Source organism: Mercenaria mercenaria, chromosome 16 (genome assembly GCF_021730395.1).
Source record: "Mercenaria mercenaria strain notata chromosome 16, MADL_Memer_1, whole genome shotgun sequence".
Lineage (NCBI taxonomy): Eukaryota > Metazoa > Mollusca > Bivalvia > Venerida > Veneridae > Mercenaria > Mercenaria mercenaria.
In genome coordinates, this window is record NC_069376.1 from 26017811 (window position 1) to 26037435 (window position 19625).

The 19625-nt window shown below is 33.7% G+C and overlaps 2 protein-coding genes across 3 annotated transcripts; one reads left to right on the forward strand and one right to left on the reverse strand.

Moving 5' to 3' along the window:
* Positions 1-8554: 8554 nt before the first annotated feature.
* LOC123540938 (uncharacterized) lies at positions 8555-13373 on the forward strand. Of its 2 annotated transcripts, none has more exons than XM_045326266.2 (5): positions 8555-8748; positions 10301-10501; positions 11659-11727; positions 12114-12170; positions 12845-13373. In XM_045326266.2, exons 1-5 carry the CDS (start codon positions 8686-8688, stop codon positions 12965-12967), a joined length of 513 nt encoding a protein of 170 aa, XP_045182201.2. In that variant the 5' UTR covers positions 8555-8685; the 3' UTR covers positions 12968-13373. The 2 variants fall into 2 exon arrangements, 1 of the variants encoding a protein (XP_045182201.2); XR_008367971.1 differs by having other exon boundaries at positions 8559-8789.
* Positions 13374-15835: 2462 nt separating this feature from the next.
* LOC123539786 (uncharacterized) lies at positions 15836-19364 on the reverse strand. Its single transcript, XM_045324553.2, has 3 exons — positions 19263-19364; positions 18306-18559; positions 15836-17230 (listed from the first exon to the last, which is right to left on the reverse strand). The coding sequence occupies exons 1-3, from the start codon at positions 19298-19300 to the stop codon at positions 17163-17165; spliced, it is 360 nt and encodes a 119-aa protein (XP_045180488.2). The 5' UTR covers positions 19301-19364; the 3' UTR covers positions 15836-17162.
* Positions 19365-19625: the final 261 nt, after the last annotated feature.

Here is a 19625-nt window from a genome sequence, read left to right on the forward strand (position 1 = left end):
GTACCGACGCGGTTAAACGGATATTTCTTTGTGGTATATGGTGGTCTGTGAAACAGATAACACATTAACACGTGCAGTTTAATGGCAAAACGTAACCAATTTCTAATTTTGTTCACACCAAGGATAAAAAGTAATTTTTAGAAAAATAAATAGACTTTTTTTACGTATTTTTACAGACCTAATTAAATAAGAAAAACACACAAATGATTACCCGGCCCTAGAACGTATATTTCCAAAATATATTTGAAGAAAAACATCATCGTAGAAAAGTGTAATTCCTGTTAAAGCAAGAGATGTTATAATATGAAAAAGTTGAATTATATATCTGTTCTGAAAAAGGACTTACTTAAGTTGTCAATTGCGCATGTGCATAGGCCGCCATTCGCAGTTACTCCGGTTCCGTAGTGTTCGCATACCACATGGTACCCAGTATTGCATGCCGTGGATGCGCAATCGGCGTCGACCGTACATTTCTCAGCGTTCACAAATGCATGAAAAATGCACACTGTGGAAATAAGAAGGGTACCAAGTTGTTGAGATACCAAGTTAAACCTATACTTTCTTATTTAGCATTTTTGTATCCTATAGAGGGATTTACACTTTACAAAGTCCTTAGCAACGGAAGGAAAATTTAGCGCATGCACACTCTCCGTAGAGCAAAATGACATGACTGCATAGTATAAACTACTTTAAAGTTATCGGTTAATTCATGAAAGAGGTAAACGTTCTACAATTAGTTATTCGCTGTTACAGTACATGTTTTACAAACATACCAAAATATATAACACAATTTTCGACTGTTTACATGTGCTATCTGATGTTATTAAATATGAATCAAGGCAATAGTTAAGATAATGTTTATATTTTCAACGCGTTGCAGAGGCGTTCAGCTTATAATTGAACACTTTGAAATCAATTTTTAAGAGGCATGCATGAGTATTTCAATCTGTGTAAATTGCGTAGACAATTGCGGCAGAAAGTTATCCGATGAAGAAAGGCACCCCCCACTGCTGCTCGTTGCCCTCGCGATCGATGTATGGAGTGCATAAAACGCACAATGACCGTAAGATCACATATATAGGACGAACAACGTTCAATTAACGTATTAGTAACGGAGTTGTACTGCGTAAGACATAAGAGCAACGCATGAGAAACTGGAACAACGTTATTCGAACGTTTGACAAATGTTATGTTAGTAATCGTCCGTTGAACATACGTTACATCCCTTGCATGTCTAGTAGTAGTCCGGCCGTGAATCAGGTCCATCGGACCAGAACGGATGCGAACCAGCCAAGTACAAACTAACGAACGCACGGAGTAACGAACAAAGCGCATACCAGCGCATTCCTAGCGTACATCTAACGGACAACTTTGTATTGTGGTAACGTTCCAAATTTTGAACCGTCCATCGGATGGAATGAATATCGCCGGACAAGTAGCGTATGCGCCGCATGAGAAACGAAAAAGAAAAGCACGCGAACGGGCACGATCGAATTGAAAATTTTGTTATATATTAGATGTCCGTTAACGCTATATACGGTGTAGTGTGACCGGCCCATAATACACCTATCATGCGTAAATACGATTTTTGCACTTCAAGCTTCCGTTGCAATAAAATACATTTTTTACAATCGTGTAAACAGAGCTTGAGCTGGTTTTCGTGCACACCTGACACATTACTATATATACAAACCTGGACTTTCTAGAGATGAATGAAAAAAAAAACGTTTTGTACAAAAATTCTCCCAGTTTCGTGCATTGGAAACTTTTAAAGTTGCTTTGAAATTCTTGACTCAGCTCAGCTGTTAATCAACACGAGGCTACGTACAGATTATTTTTAAACCTATCAAATACAAAAGTCAAATTTCGAAAGAGAGAGCTGAAATGCGTTAAAATCGTTTGTTTTTTTTTTCTTTTTAGTGCGTACGTGTTCGGATACTCACTGGAGTCGCGGTCAAAACTTGTCATTTGAGTAGTACGTGTATTTCCTACTAATTGGTTTAATGTTTGAAGATGATTATATAAGGTTCGTCCCACCCTCTTGGCAAATTAAGTTTCTTTTTTGGTCAGGTGTCCTAAGGATATAGAAATTTTAGCTTTTTTTCAGACAATTTCTTGACAAAATTGAGCCGCGGTTGACTTCTATTTCTAAACATGTAAACAAACATCTGGCTTGAAACTATTAAAATCAATTTAATAACTCCCATCGAATAATTTCTATAGACCCTGTAAACTATTCAAGCAAAAAGTGTTTGTTGGCTTGTCCGGCAATACTTGCTATCGCGGTGACGTAAGTTTGTTAAGTGTTAAAAGATAAGTTGAACACGTATTGTACAGTAAAAAATCCAACACTGTTATTTATTCACCAGATTCAGTTTTTTATTTTCTTTTTATTTCGATGTAAATGAGATGTGGAACCAAACTTTGTAGTCCAGTATGGCGCTATATAACCTTTACTGTGTTGGTGTGCCGTAAAACCCAAATAAATAAATAAATTATTCACCAGATTCAGTGATTTTTTATGTCAGTTAGCAAGTTTATCAAGATTTCAATAAGGAAATTCAACACTTTATAAAATTTTACAACTAAATTATAAAGAAAAAATAACAAAATATCTTATTCAAAACAAGGAAGAGTTCTTAAGAGGCGAATCTTTAAGTTTGTAACAAATAATTTGTGATAAAATCAGACATTTATGTTCCTAACAAAATAAAATGATGCTGAAACAACAGTTTCACTCACCAGAAAAGGCCGCAAATAATGAAAAGTATATCGCTTGATGCATAGTTAAGTATTAAAGAAGTTTATCTGATGGGTGCCGATTGAAGACGTTTATCCGATGGTGCCGAGGGACAACTGAACGGCGGAGCAAAATTTCTCAAATATAGATTACATACATGTATCGGTAATTTAAAGTGATAAGATAACTGACCTTTCACGGACAGTGTCCATTCTACTGATCTGAATAATAGAATACCGCTTAAGCCGGTGCCAGGTGACGTAAGGGTTGCTGTACATTTCATTACACCTCATTAACAGACTCTGTCGAACCAAATCTGCAACTACTGTGTTTGGATGCATTCTGCGCTTCCAAAAGATCTTATAATATATTTAACTACGTATATACATATCTTAATTTTCTACTTGTTATATAAGGCGTGTATATGACACCCTTTTATGACATCTTAATATAATTATGACAATATAAACAGCACGCATTTTCCTTTTTTTTCGAGTTTTTAACTCATTTTTTTTTCGTCAACAACATTTATTAATTTGAGATGGCAATTTAAATAATGCTTCTTATTATTCAAATCAAGTTTCACGTACGGCTCGGGCTGTGATTGCAGGCAAAAATTAAACCAACTGGAATTGTTTTCTTCAATAAAACCGGACGAGAACAGACCGGTGTCGTTCATGTATATCCAATCAATTAATACATATGACGACTTCCCAGTTTTTGATGGTAGGGGAAGACCCCAAGTACCACATCAGTGCGTTATTTCATTACAGACGAGAGCCTGGATAGAACCATGGACCTTTCATATATGCCAGCTGATATATTTCCCTCATGAATAATTCAACGCCCTAAGCAAGGCTCGAATCCATATTTGTGTGGGGCAAGTGATGCAATGTCAGCGACCTTAACCACTCGGTCACGTAGGCCTCTACAATAGCTATAAACTTTTAGCAACTAAGCTTTGTTTGCTCTACAATTTGAATATCGGAAGCTTGATAAAGTGATAATAAATACATTCAAAGTGCACTTATTCGTCGGACAATGTATAATGTAGATTTGTAGAAAGGTAAAGACAGTCAGGTAGCTCTACCTTAGTTTCAGTGTGTATGAAGTACTTTTAATAACCATAAAAGAATAATCATAATTCAAACATTTTTGAAAATGAGAGATAAACTAAATTTGCAGTTTTCGTGATGATTTTGTCAAAGATAACCTACTACTTTAACCTCAAGAAAAATCATGCGCTAAGTGACCGCTTTTGTCTTGAAGAAACGTCAATAAATCAAATAAGGTCGTGTCTAAACCCTTATATAAACGTTGCCTATGTTAGTTCACATGTGATAAGTTTCTATAATTAGCATTACATAATGTCACGAAGTTCTTCACTGATTTGGAAAAATAGAACTATTACACAAGCTCTTAAAACTATTGTTGATTGCACGTAGTACAAAACAGTACAAACATGTGCACAATAACCCTTTTTTAAAACAGGAGCCACTAGAGGCCATAGTTAATTATTGCACGAAGTACAAAACAGTACATACATGTGCAAAATAACCCTTTTTTAAAAAACAGGAGCCACTAGAAGCCATGCTTAATTATGCCAGAGAACATAAAAATGTACATACGAAATTTAATGATCTTTCTTTTTGCAAAATTTCCTATTGATAGGTAGCAAAGAGGTAGTAACTTTATTCATTGGATATGGTGGACGGATAGCTCAGTGGTTTGCACACTGGCCTTCCAATCCTGAGGTCGGTGGTTCGATCCCCAGCAGCTACTCAGGAATTTTCAGAAACGCTTTTCAGTGTTTCCCACCCAACTAGAGGTGTACTGGTCAGGAACCCAGGCAATCCTTGCGTGTATTGGTGCTATACACTGGGCACGTTAAAGAACCAGGCTGTCTATTCGCAACGAGCTAGGCTAAGTTATCTGATTTCTGATCTCTCTGTCGTGGGGTTTTTGTCTCATTCTGTCCCTCTGGTCAGATCGCTCTGTGTCTGTACTAGTAGAGGATGAATTATGCGCCCTGTGTGGCTGCATTTGAACCATGTAAAGCGCCTTTGAACGTGAAATCGATCATGAAAAGGACGCTATATAAATCTGGTATAATAATAATAATCAAATAATTATTAGAATATACAGTACTGCTTGCATTAAGAAACTACTTTAGGGAAGGGGAAATATGGCCCTTAAACACACAATGTTTCTTAATTAACATTAAGGAATAGAAATGGGAATCTCTTAATACAAGTGGTCTCCCGAGCCAGTTTGACCGTATCTTAGGTAGTTAGTTCGTATTTTTCAGTTGTCTGCCGAGGACTCAGGCACTTTAAAACCATATGTATAAAATAAACATGTTCCGTATTATATTCTTACATAAAATAATAGGCCTATCCTTTAAATGGGAAAGCAGTACAAAGAGATAATAGTGTGTACATTCCAAAGTTCATTAAATACATCTAACAGAAATCTTATCTTAAACTACACGTTTCTTTTCATACAATAGCTTTTGAACACTGGCAACTGACGTTTTTCATTTTGCCTCTTAAGGAGTAGGAATTTACTTTGAAGAGTTTTACTTCCACTGTAAATAACTTATTTACCCTATCGAATCCGTATACAGCATCATTAGTTTGTGGTCACTTCATAGCATGCTTTTGAAAAGTGACACACGTGGGGGGGGGGGGGGGGGGGGGGGGGGGGGGGGGGGGGGGGGAGGTGGAAGAAGGAGTGGAAGGTAGGGTGGGGGTAGGTAACACGTAGAATTTTCGACCATTAAAGTATCGGTTTGTCGACAATACATGACTCTGCTTCGTATGTTTTATAATGTTTGAAATGAAGAGTAATTACCTGTATACCTTGTCAAAGGTTGGAAAATTTACATTTGCTGAAATTTTACAATGTGGCATTGAAGCGGCATGCCTCCAGATAATTCGACAACAAAAAAATTAATTTGCTCAGATATCTTAAAATAAATGCTTTAATCACTACTTCAGCTATAGCACTATTGGTTTACGACGACGGGAAAATGTCTTTATTGCCGAGGCGGTCCGGGGTTCGATTCAAGACGCGGTCATCTTTTTTTCTTGATTTGGAACTTTTAAAATGTTCTAATGTTCATAATATGACCAAACTTGAATTTGAAAAAAAGATTATGTTTTAGCCAAATCTGGAGGCATGCTGCTTTAAATTGCCAAAGACGAAATATAAGTATTTTATATGAATTTCCATCGAAGTAAAGTTTTTTTTCTGAAAAATGAAATTTTATTTGACGACAGTCTGTCTTAAATGAGCACAATATGTGCGCATGATACTTTTTGAGGTGTCACGATTATGTAACAGTTTTGATAACGGTGTCAGTTTTTGTGTCATGATTTAATAACGATTATTACCTTTAGTTTGTCCCGGCTCTAGATAAATTAGTTGAAAGTCATTATTAAAGTTACAATTGTATTGTTTTCTCAACCTTCAAATCTTATTTAATCAGATGAATACGATGAGCTGCTGTCATGCATTTTTACTGCAAACTGCCTTTAATGTTCACTTCAACCGTGAATTGTTTGTGATGAAATAAGATGTATTTTCCGTGCGTAAAAACGGGCAACGTCACAATTTAAACAACCTTCAACAATCGACAGTTTCGATAGTTTTGAAATTTTAGTAAATACAGAAATGATTAATAATTTATTAACCAAGGAACAGAGTCAGCCTCGAAAAATGTTTACGTCTCCATTACAATAAGTAACCTCACGGAATTAAACTACCATAAAGGACTGAGAAGTCTTGGAGATAATTAATAAAGTTAGTTTCTTAGAAACTTTGATTAAATATATTTAAATAACCTGTTTATCTTAAATGAGAAAAAGTACTATGGACATGGAGAAAATAGGCTACTTGTGTGATATAGCAAACTGTTCGGTAGGGCCCTTCATTTAGTGCTGGTACACCTTAGTCCGATCCGCCAATTTTCGTCTTTTTCGACGTGTTGGGATATTAAACACGTTAACATTCGCAACAAAATGGCCGATTCGTTTGAGTATACCTTGCATAGGTTTATTGTTTTACTTATTTTTTTTTCAAAACTAAGGAAGGCAAGAAATAAAAAAAATATTTAAAGTTAGATTTATTTCTGTTCATTTCAGTTATGCAAACATCTCAATGTGTATTAACAGTAATTATAAACAGTGCTGTGTCTTACACTGTGTAATAATGCCAGTTGCCAAACTACGGTAGTTTTACCGTATAAAATATATGGTGGCCGGTAACTATTGCAATAGTACCGCAATAGTAACCTGCAACAGAATAGTATCGCAATATTTTTTCAGCAATATCAATAGTATTGCAATAGTCAAAATTGGCCTCAATAGTCACCCATAGTTTATAATATGGTGATATAAAATGTAAAAGCCTGCGTACTTTTTGGTTTGAAATACATTTTCCTATATAAATCTATAGCAAAACTGTCGTATCATGTTTTAACTTCAGAAAGTTAGTAATGTTGCCGGTTTAATAAATTGACTCACATGCTGTCAGAAAACGATTTCATTCCCGTTTAACGAATCCAGGCGCTATTCTACGTTACCTTATCCAGATAAATGATATTCAGCAAACCTAACGGGTACAATATTCATAACAATTCACAACACAAGATTTATCGCACTATTTCAAATACATGCATGTTTCAAGCGTTACGCCATTAAGCGGAATTATATTGAACAGTCATTGAACATAGTTTTTTTTTTAATGAATCTATAAGAAGATCGTTTTGAAGCATAGAGCATAGAATGCAACAAAGCTTAATAATAGTAGACTCAGTTTGAATGAGTCTGTTTATGAGAGGTAAAATACAACTTCTCTCAAGCACCCTTGTGCCGACTAAAGTGGAATCCTATTACACAGATATTGAATCGACCCCATAATCCAAAAGGACCAGAAAAATTAACTACACAGCCTAAGGGCGGGGGACATTTTACAACCACCACATGACACTTAAAGACAGTTGTTTTGATAGGTAATAAAAGATGTTTTGCATAGAATGTAATCAATAAAAAAAACAGTGACAGAAAATAACAACAACAACGAAAACAAAAATTACAAACAGCAGACACAGTTTGAATCAGTCTTTTTATAAGAGATAATGGAACATGCAACACCTCTCATGCCCTTTTTGCACCCACTTACGCGGAATTCTAAAACAAAGGTATTGAACCAACTCCATGATCCCAAAATAGGCCCATTTATTTCTGACCTAAATTAAAACTTTAATATATATTCTAACGTGACTAGTGTCATTAATTAGGCATATAATTGTATGAAGTGAAGAAGGGACATATTATTGACACCGTTGATGAGTGATTGAAATGCACAAACACGTTGTGTTAAACATAAATCTTTATATATGCTAATATAATAATATATGTAAATAATGTGATTGTAGATGCAAGAAGTGTGATATATACTGGTGCTCTGATATAATTTGTGCGTTTTGTGCGGAAAATCATATAAATAAGAGAGAGAGATGATTAGGGCATTATGTGAGAAGTGTGACAGGATAACTTGTTGAATTTCGCATTATAGATAAAGGATTATATGAGCCATTACAAAAAAATAAGCGTTATATGAAGTGTAAATTACAAGATAAAAGAGTGTATTTTGCATTATAAATAAGCGATGATATACGCATATTGCATAAATTATTAAGTGTGAAATAAATTGAAATCATGGGTTAACTGGCTTGATTTTCCAGCATAAGTAAGATAACGTTAAGACATTAAGTATGTAATAAAAATAAATCAAAGAATAACACGCTGATTTTTTGCATTACAAAATAGAAATGATTATATCCATAAAAATGTGAATTTCAAATTGATAAATTTGTTTGATTTCATTGTTTCAATTTATACTATGGACGAGGCATAGGAATTATTTTCTTTTATTTCAGGATGTTAACAGAAAGCAGGATGTCAAAGACGTGGTTACAGTATTTTATCAAAATTTTATTTTTGGTCAGTGAACGCTTAAAAAGGAAATTCAATTAATTACAGATGTAAGAATGAATGTTAAGGACTAAAACACGCCAACATTAAATCGCCCCTATTGGATGTACGCACGTATTGAGTGTACAATATACTGACTAGAGGTTATGGTTACGTTTAACATATGTTTAATACTGTACATTCAATGCGTGCGTACTCTCAATGCGGGAAAATTAATGCCGACCACTAAAGTAAAACATCTCTTCGCTCATCTTTCAATTTATGGACATGATTATCCATTTTGTTGTTCAATGCAAACATATCAAAACAATGCAAACATATCAAAAGTGTTTATGTAAGTTGAAATATTACCTTAAACTAAGTTCATGTATATTTCTTTATTTTTAAGTTTCCTTGGCTTTGTTTAAGATTTTGCATAAGAAAGTGGGTATGTCATCTATTAAGAGGGAGCTTTTTACTTGAATTGGTGGACTAATGGGAATAACACCCGTACTATTCAGTACTCTTAAATACTCAGATTTTAATTCGCACGAGTGCGCAAACATTAACTATTGTAAATAGTTCGTGCGAACATCTGTTACATTATTAGGCGTTATACACAAAAAAATAACTTTAAACGTAAATAGATAATTATAAGTATTACTTTTGCGTATAGGCCTAACAATACGTTATCCTAGATACGAAGATTTTTCATTACTATAACTTCTGTTGGAAAATTGAAGTAACAAGTTACTGAAGTATCAGTAAATTTATAAGATAAAATGTACAAACTACATCGCAAATATGATAGCAAGACGCAAACAACTATCATACACATAGCTACTTAAATAGACACAGTGATTCATTAAGGTAACGTAATATGTAAATAACAGTTTTGGGCAACTGCAATTTATACTTCAATTTGGCGTCACACCCAATGCAGCTTATGTGCAACGATACATATTTGTTACTGCTCATGAACATATAAACTAATAATAGTTAGAACTGGGGCCGTATTCATAAAACATCTTAAGTATAAGTTTTACTTAAGTTTGTGTTGATTTCAGCTTAAGACTAAGTAAAAAACTTAAGTCCTATTCATAAAACAGCTTAAACTTAAGTGTTGTTTTTCAGATAAAAGCACTTTAAACATAATTGTGCATGTTGTATCTGTCTGAAAGTAATGTTGTTTTTTTAATGTTTTCGTCCACAATAAAAGCCAAGAATTACTTATTAAGTTGTTTTATGAATAACAAATATACTTAAGTAAAATAAATTTCTTACTTAAGTAATAATTAAGTAAATAATCAATTTCTTATACTTAAGATGCTTTATGAATACGGCCCCTGGTAACTTACTAAACTGGTAACATGGATATCTCTTACCATAAGCGCTAAAAGCTCTTGCACAAACACAAGTACTAATGAGTCAACCCGAACACGCAGTCTCGGCATCATGCACATCAAACTGTGAGAGTACCCATAAAATTTACACGTACTTGTGCACATAGACACATGCAATGCAAATGTGTGTTTGTGCATATGCCGTGTATAATTTGTTAGATAATGTTATTATATTACAGTTGCAGGCACTTCCTCAGTTGGCAACTGGCATAAAGGATATTATTACATACAGCAGTTTTTGCAACGCAGATTTGCAGTGCACGAGACTGATCAATATAACTTGGCTTATCATAGGCTTCGCCAGTGTTCATGTTATTTGTGGAGTCTTCGTGTTCTTCTATTCGTGTACAACCACTATTTACCAGCCACTGATTTGTTTCGTAAGTATAAATTTAGATCCTACATAGAACGTATGTCGTTACGACTTAAAGCAGTCTGACTAAAGTACTTGATCTTCTAAACGAAGATCTGAGAACGACCCATTCACATTCGTCTTCTGTATATTTTGGATTTCCAGTATTGCTATTTTTATTTTATCCAATCAGACGACATGTTCGAATGTCAAGAGTAAGAAAAATGTGCAGTTATTCAGGCTCGAACCCAGGACCCCTCGCTTACAAAGCAAGTGGCCTACCGACTGAGCTAACCGCTATCTGATACATATACATAAATGTAAATATCAAAAGTCAAGGCTACAGTAGATTTGCAAGATGTTGTAAGTTAGGCTCTGATTGCTACGAAAGGGTCGTCAGAACGAGGCAATGAATAGGTCGTTCTCAGATCCCATGCGTAGCGTAATAGGATATGTACTTTAGTCAGATTGGACTTAAAGTTAAACTTAAAGGCGACTTTCGGTCTGTCTCGACGGGTCAGTCTTACGATAGGATTTTTCTATTGAAAAATGGAAAAGAGTGAAACATTCGAATCCCATGGAGACCTTTTTACCTTGCTTTCTGTGCGAGCACTAGCATTGTAAATCTGAGATCCAGTTGTTGCAATATATACACTAAAAAAGACTGACACTAAATGAAAATTTTTGTTTTCTATTTGCGTAACAGGATGACTGACAAAGTTATATTTTTATTTCAACGTTGTATAACTATTTAATTAAAGCATCTTGTGTATTCAAACATCTTTCCGCCTTGGCATATGTCATGTTTTATCTCTAGTCTATCATTTTGTCGTGCAGTCTATTATTTGGTCATGTTTTTCTACGCACTGGAGTATAATATGTATCATGTCTCGCGTTTTGTCTTTTGTTCACTATATCCACATTTTTCGTCATGTTTTATCTCAAGTCTAGCACTTTGTCGTGTTTCTCTATGCACTTGAGTATAATGTGTAACATGTCTCGCGTTTTGTCATTTGTTCACTATATCTCCATTTGTCGTCATGTTTTATCTCCAGTCTAGCACTTTTTCATATTTCGCTATACACTGTGGGGTATGATGTAAACCAAGCCCCTTCTTTTGTTATGTGTTACCTATATCCTCACTCTTCTTCATATTTTGTTTAGTAATTTGCAATTTGTCTCTAGGTAATGTGGAGTGTTTGTATCTCGAGCCTTGCCATTTATCATGTGAAACAGTTATGGGAGCTTGAGCAGGTATGTCATTGTTTATCTATATACTCGCCATTAAAATGAGTAAAAGTAAGACTTCTCGACTACTTGTTGCATTCTCTGCTTGATCCAAAAACAAGTTTCGGTTTTTAGATTTCTGCTTTCAGTTCTCAGCACAGGAACCTTGTTTGAATTTTAAATTTTATACAACACCAATGGCCGAGGGGCTTGTTTATAAAAAGGTCATGTGCATGAAAAAATCTTGGGAGTGAGGTGGTTTATGCAATTAACTAAAACCTGACATTTTCTAATATATTCTAAATCATTTCAATGTTCCAAAGCCACTGCAATTCTTTTGGGAATAAAAGCATACATTTAGCAGTGGATGAAGTTTGTATAACGATCGAAAATTGTAAATGTATCTTTTTTAGGTTTTGTCCACTACTTTAGCAATAACTTTGGCGCTTGCAACAACATATATATTACTGGTGAGTGTATCTAAGCAAATATTTGATGCTAGACTGAATTGTGCATTATAAATATGTGATGATGTTGGTCAAAAATGATATGAATTGGAAATCAAAGATTATCTGACTGAATTTGAATCTTAAATACGTTACACATGATAAGAGCCACGCGTTCTTTTGGTTTATTACAGAATTGTTACAGACTGACAAACGCATGTTATTTTTAATACCATAATTGTTAAAGTCTTCAAAGGAATAACACCTGCAAAAAATTTTTTAACATTTCAATCAGAAGGTTCTTTTTTATGATGGCACGTGATAAATATACAGAGGATATTTGTTTGCTTCAGTGTACGATTGAAATATTTTTCACGAATGAACCCCAGAGGCAATATTTTAATGAGTGGCACAGTCACGAGTGGAAAAAGTAAGATATGGTGTTCATGAGGGAAAGATATTTTGATCTTGCATGTAAAACAAACAAATTTTCTTAACTTCATGTTTTGACCACATTTACTCATTTCATACTTTCTTACCCTATTTTTCTCTGTAAAAATACCAGATATATTTCCCTCTTATATTTCAATAGTTCACTGAAGAAACATGTAATAAAATAATTTAATAAACACTAAGTGACTTTGTGTTTTCTTCTCATTTTTAATTTACAAACTTGCTTCCTTTCGTTTTGTTTTCAGGTCTTAGCAGAAATTTTACTTCATGTTAAACTTATATGTCTTCAAGAAGATGATAAAACTCGATTGCAAGTTCTGAATGAACACGACTTTAGCATACTAATGATGCCGGAGAAAGGATTTTAAAAAGAAAAAGTATTAACTATTTCATTTTTTTTTTAAATGACAGATTCATCTAAGAAGAGACGTTATTGGTTATGTTTACGTCAAATTTTGAAGTTCATCTTATTTGTGTTTTACAAAAGTTCTACAGAAATGTATGAAGCAGACGACAAATAATGCCTTGTTTCATAAATCTATTTTCACGTAATGTTCAGATTAGAATATGAGGTTCTTAGAACACTGGTATCATCTCTGCCGACTGTTGCTTTTTTACGTAACTGTCTAAGCCAACTTTTGACCTACTTAAAGAACCAATGAAAGATGTTAATTTATATAAAAACAGCGGGACTGGACAGAAATGAATACATGCATATTTTTTATTGGCTGAAATGAATAAATCGTTTCACGCAAATACGTTTAAGCTTGTTTAATTATCTTATATATTTATTTACGTCTCATCTATATACATCAAATACATAGAACATAGTCAATTATTTAACAAATAAAAAGTACACAGTCGCTCTATACAGAGCTACAAGAGACAATGCATACTTAAAATCTATCAGTCTTTATTACACATGATATTGAAATAAACATCCAGGTGACAATACCCGGAGGCAATAGATATCGACATCGCAATACCGGTCACCTGTTACCAATACCATAATAGCTGTTGTCTCCCCTGATATCGATTTTCTGCAATATCGGTCATGAGGTCAATTCTTCCTCATGATGATTGGTTTTTAGAACACGATCTTGGAAATCCAAAGTTGTGTAACTACTAATGTGTAGTGTAGCTGACGGTCGTGGTGAGCTCGGCTATTTCTATAAACTCTGTAATGTACTTGCGCTTAATTAGACTAATAGTAATAAATGCTAAAGTTTCTTATGACTTTGAATCACAAAATGCCGTCTATTTATACTGGTATGTTTACTGAAAAGTGTCAGAAATGCAATATGAATTTAAAATTGCATAGTAATATTCGAACTCATTTGTTCAATTTAACAATTTCATTACATTATGTAAGATATTTCTTGTTTGAAAGTGTATTGATTTGTAATACGCATACATATTTTACAAATTCTATCTTGGTTTCATGACAGTATAAATATTTGTGAAAATACTGTTTTCGATAAGTCGTAGAAGATGAATATTTTTAATTAAACGCATAATTTTCTTAGCGATGATAATACATGACTGTATACATTAGGTCATTAACGTACAAAATGATACATTTTTTTCTTGTTTCAGTATGTTTTGTCAATTTATATAAAACCACATATATCCATATTTCTGTGTTTTTATAGGAAAGAAGAATCAATTATTCTCATAAAAGTTATTTTTATATTTGTCAGTAAAATAGTTTTAACTTTATCTGTTTTGAAAGAAGAGGAAATGATAGATATCTATTATTACATATATTTCATAATTTGTTGTCTCCCTTAGTTTTAGGGGAGGGTGGGGAAGGGGCATGTCTCTAGTTGTATATTACAGTATCAGATTACAACATGTATTGAAATAACAAAAACTTTCTAATTTGCACCATTTTTTTCTTATTTGCACCAATTTCTTAATTTAATACCTTTCCGTGAACAAAAAAAAATTAATTTTCTCGAAATATACTTAAAAAACTCCTTTTTTGAAGATAGATGTAAAATATATATGCCGATATTGCACGCTCAGTAGTATACGTTGGGTATTTTAAACGTTTGCCGGGGCCTCAGTCTCCGAGTGGTTAAGGTCGCAGGCTCCGAATCACTTGCCCTTCACTTATGTTATTTCGAAACCTCGTTTAGGATGTAAAATTCTTCGTTTGATGTAGCCATTCAGCTTGCTTACGGAAGGATGGTGGTTCTACCCAGATAAAACAATGCCCGGAGTATGGGAATAATTAAGAAAATGTTATGAAGGCCAACATCCAAACATCTTCATTTTGCTAAAAACTAGTAAACAGAGTAGTAAGTTGCAAATATAACCGTATATTTAAAACCACATAAATTGAGATCGTCCACTTTGAGCGCCCTTAAAACAACCAACGTGTGACAATAGAAGCAGAATACAGTTACGTTGAAGTGGTACGAGACACATAATGAATGGGTAAATCCTTTTGTGTACAAGATGCCACATAGTGCGGCGGCTGTTACAATAGATATAATACTTTACATGGTTAACTCAAGTACAAAAAGCATAAAGACTACAATCGTATACACCAATCGAGTATTTGAAATATGTAAGAGAGTATGGTACGAAGCTTCTAAACAATTATAAAGCAACTTCTTAAATTTTTAAAATTAAGACGCCATATGACCTATACTTGTGTCGCTGGGACGTTAAACACAATAAAAACACAACTTTGAATAATTGATGTGTATATATAACAAATTAATGAATAAGTAAATGCATGAATTAGAAGATAGTCGAAAAAAGAATAGAATAAATATCAGTAGAAAATACAAATCCTTTAGGTGAAAAGTGTACAACAGTATGGTACGAAAATTGTAAAAATGTATAAAGCGTACTTCATGAAATGATAATTTTTTTATGTATAACAAATTAAGTGAATACAAACATATATAAATTAGAATACAATCGTAAAGAAAATAAATAAAGCATAAGTATACTTATTCCGTAATGTGAAAACTGTATGACAAGATGGTAAGAGGCTTCTAAAAATTCATCAACACGAAGATGCTGTTTTTAAGTGTTTCACAATGGCTTATCACATGTCTTAAAGGGTACTCAAATGTTTGTATCAACTTACAACAGATATGAAAGTAACAGAGTGGTTGGAACTGTATGTACGTTGAATGCAAAGGAAAAAAGAAAAAATGCAATCCAGACTGATTGCAAACGTAGCAGGTATTAACTTAAATTCTCATATTATACATATCCTCATATTTCACACTTCTTCATAACTACACATGTACTTTCCGTAAGAACTACTTGTCTTTAGCCTTAACAGAATTTTTTAAAGAAATCCGTTTTTCGTTACTGTCATTTTTCTAAATTCTTTTCGGCATTGAAAGAAGAACAAGAGCTGCCGCCTTTCAACGATTTATTTGATTTATTTGTAAATTTCTTCCAATATATTTTTTTGTGTATAAACTTTATCAACAGTTCAATAAGAAATTAAAAGAGTTTCATCAACAACTTTCTATGTACACTGTCTGTTTCAAGTATCACCATCATTATTATTTTCTGACATAACATTTTATTACATAAATCTTTATGCCTTGACATAACATTATCTTTAACTTAGTCGTCAGTTAAAACTTTGTTTACAACTTAATATGTTTTCTGCATCTTTAACATTAAATTCTGCATTAAGGAGTAAAATTGCATTAACTATCAAAATCACCTTTGAAATGATACACGCTACTGCATATAGTCTAAATTATCATGTACTGGCTCAATTAAACGTGTTGGTGCTATACTCTTACAAGTATCATATAAATTTATTTTTATCAAACAACTTGATCGTTTCGTAACAACGAGCTAAACTATAAATATTTTATTTTTTTCCAGTTCAGTTTTCTGTTTAACATTAAATTATGACTTCAATTTGATATTTTCTTGTCCTTCGGGATTATGTATATAGTTCTTGTACGTTCGTTTTTGCTGTAACAGAATTGCTTGGTTGCGTTCTATGCTTCCAAAGGATCTTTATACAAACTTTAATTAAAAAAGAAATGGAATTAAAATAAAGACTTTACTACCGCCCTTAAAATACATTGCGTAACGTGTAACTTTAATTCGTTCTTGCAAAACGATATTTTTTCTCAAATTTTCCTGTTATAACATTGGTTAATAACAGATGTAAAATCTAAAAAAATAGATAAATAAAAAATCTTCAACCACTTAGATCCATGTCAATTGGAACTGTAAACATGTTGACAGCAGCGTGTTGTAATTTTAGACCTGCGATGGTAATAATACCCAGCTTATCATACTTATTAGACATATTGGCCATTTTCGATTATCCGCCTATCGCTACAGTGGTTGCTGTTGTGACCGTCCTCCCACGTGTAAAGAAGAGTCAGCCAATAAAATCCATTGATACATAATACTGGTTCATTATCTGATGTCCGTAAATCATAAGACCGGCAACTAACCTATGCTTCGGAGCAGTGTCAAGTCAGCGTTACTCAATAAGTCAAAATATGTTCTTCTATTGCTAAATATGTTGAGCAGCCTAGCAACTTTTGAGTAGAACAAGTTTCATGGATGGAACCATAAAATAAGAAACAGCACAATAAAAGTTATATACGGCGTTGAAATAACAGCATCTGAAAAGATAAAGTAAGAATGACTTACTGGTGAAATACTCACCATTTAAGCAATAAAATAGGGCAATGTTGGCTAGACTAAGTGTAAAATTTAGATTATAAAATTATGTAGATGTGAAGTGCATCCTTTATTACATATAGTCGTACTAGATTACAGTCGAAAACAACATTTTTCTATTAGATACAACCATGTGTTTTTCCGGGGAAAGTGGGGGGTGATGGGGGTGGTTGTATTGTGACGTCACTGTTGAAACAACCACCTTTAGTTATTGATGGAGGCCATTAAATGTTGGTTTACTTATCACAATGTGAATATGAGATACAACAAAGCATCAGTTACTATTTTAGTATATTTAATATGGTATGACGTTTACACATCTTTATAGAGTCAAGATTTTACGATATCATATTCATACCATCTCTGCTGAGTTTGAGGTTAAATTTTACTAGTACCTCAGATTAAAATTTCAGTTGAGGCGGAACATCAATACGAAAAAAACACTTGAAACTAGTAATTAACTAAACATTTAATTCTACAAATGCATTTTAGAAATAAATGAAAAAGTTTCGTTATAGAACTCGAATGAGACTGAGAATACTTTGTGAACATATGGCCTGACCAATAGATTTCCTTCGGTGAAATTATATCCTACGAATGATATTAATATTCCTACAGTCAGACGTTCGAATGAAATCCCTTGTTGAACAAAACGCCACCTCGTCACACGTTACGACGTGTTTCATTTTTCGGGCGTTGTACAAGTAAAGCGTGCGTTGCTAGGACGTCGTCTGATCGGATAACCGCCATGAAAGGACGAGTTTGTTACTTGATAAATTTATCACATCAAAGGTCTGGAACGTTAGATCAATGAATGCATTGTACATAAATAAAAGTGTACATATAAAAATAGACTTTGTTTGGGTAAAGTCTGCTTGATAGGATATTCATAGTGGTAATTTAAAGTTCTGTTTCCAAGTTCTTATAACAGATGTTTAGAACCCAAACAACGCAATGATTTGTTTCAAATTTATGATCTTCATTACAGAATCGTAGCTGACGTTCACAGTAACATACCTATTTTGCAGGAATCACTCGAGCCCTGTATGTCATAATCGTCATCTGGATGTATAATATCAGTCTCGTCTGCCTCCTTTTTAAACCGAACTTCAAATATGACGTCATTTCCGCACTTATCATCCCCAGTCGTGTAGTGTTCCAACAGATGACAATCCCATGGTGTAAAGCTAAATGCTAGGTATTTATCCTTCATTGTGTCCACACAATTCGGAACAGTTCTATTAATACACTTGAATAGCTCTTCGAGGCAACTGAAAGGCAAACTAGACTTTGGGTGAAAGTCATTCAACCGTTGAACTTATGAAAAAAAATAACTACAGGAGAAACGGCAAGCATATTGTTCTTAAAAATGGCATGGGTGTATATTATAGATAAATTTATATACTATAACATGAATTATAGTGCCATAGCTTCCTACAGGAACGGGTCACATTTTTGGAAGATCAATATATGTGCAGGAAGTCATTCGCCGTATTATACCTAGTATGCAGCACAGAGTACTAGTATACAAAAACTAAATATTCTCTGGGACAGCATAACCAAGGACTCGGCTATTACATCGACGGGTGTGAGTGAAAATAAAACAGTCCTTTTGAAACGATATATTTCTTGTTTGACAAAGTTTTCATCGAAACTGTGTCTATCCATGTTGCAACATTATAGCGAAAGGTTTTAATACTGACGGTACCCATCGAGTTGGGGTTATTCGATGAAAATTGCAAAATTCAGTTCAAACATCCCATTTCATGTAACAAATGATACTCGCAAAAACATTTTAGTCTCTATTGCTACTGCAATATCTCAAATTCTTTTACCAAGACAACTCTATTCAAAATTTGTCAGTTATTTTATGTTAATATAAAAAGGCATAAACAAGTAGTTTCCTGCGGTCAGCAAAGTTGGCCATACTTACTGATAAAAACAATGTTCTCCAGCAGTGTCATATATACTTACTCACAAACTAAAGTTCTATTCTCAACTGTTTCTGCCATATCGAAATTCAGACCTGATCGTTTGCAACCTCTTTTTATTTTTCCGAGATCTTCTTCCGTACATTCACTATACACCATGTGCACTGAAATAATTGAATGTGATGAGCAATTTTTAAATGAGATAGGTCTTCATATTACAGCTGGTGTTATAAAAAGAATACTTATTCAACTAGTCTATGCTCTTCCTTATGTAAAGACACACTTCCCAATAGGGGACTCCACACGAACGTTTTATTGAAGAAACCAGTTTGATTTTTTAATCTGCTTCATACACATATTCATTCCGAACTGTATCGAATTTATAATTATGAAAAACGTGAAAATG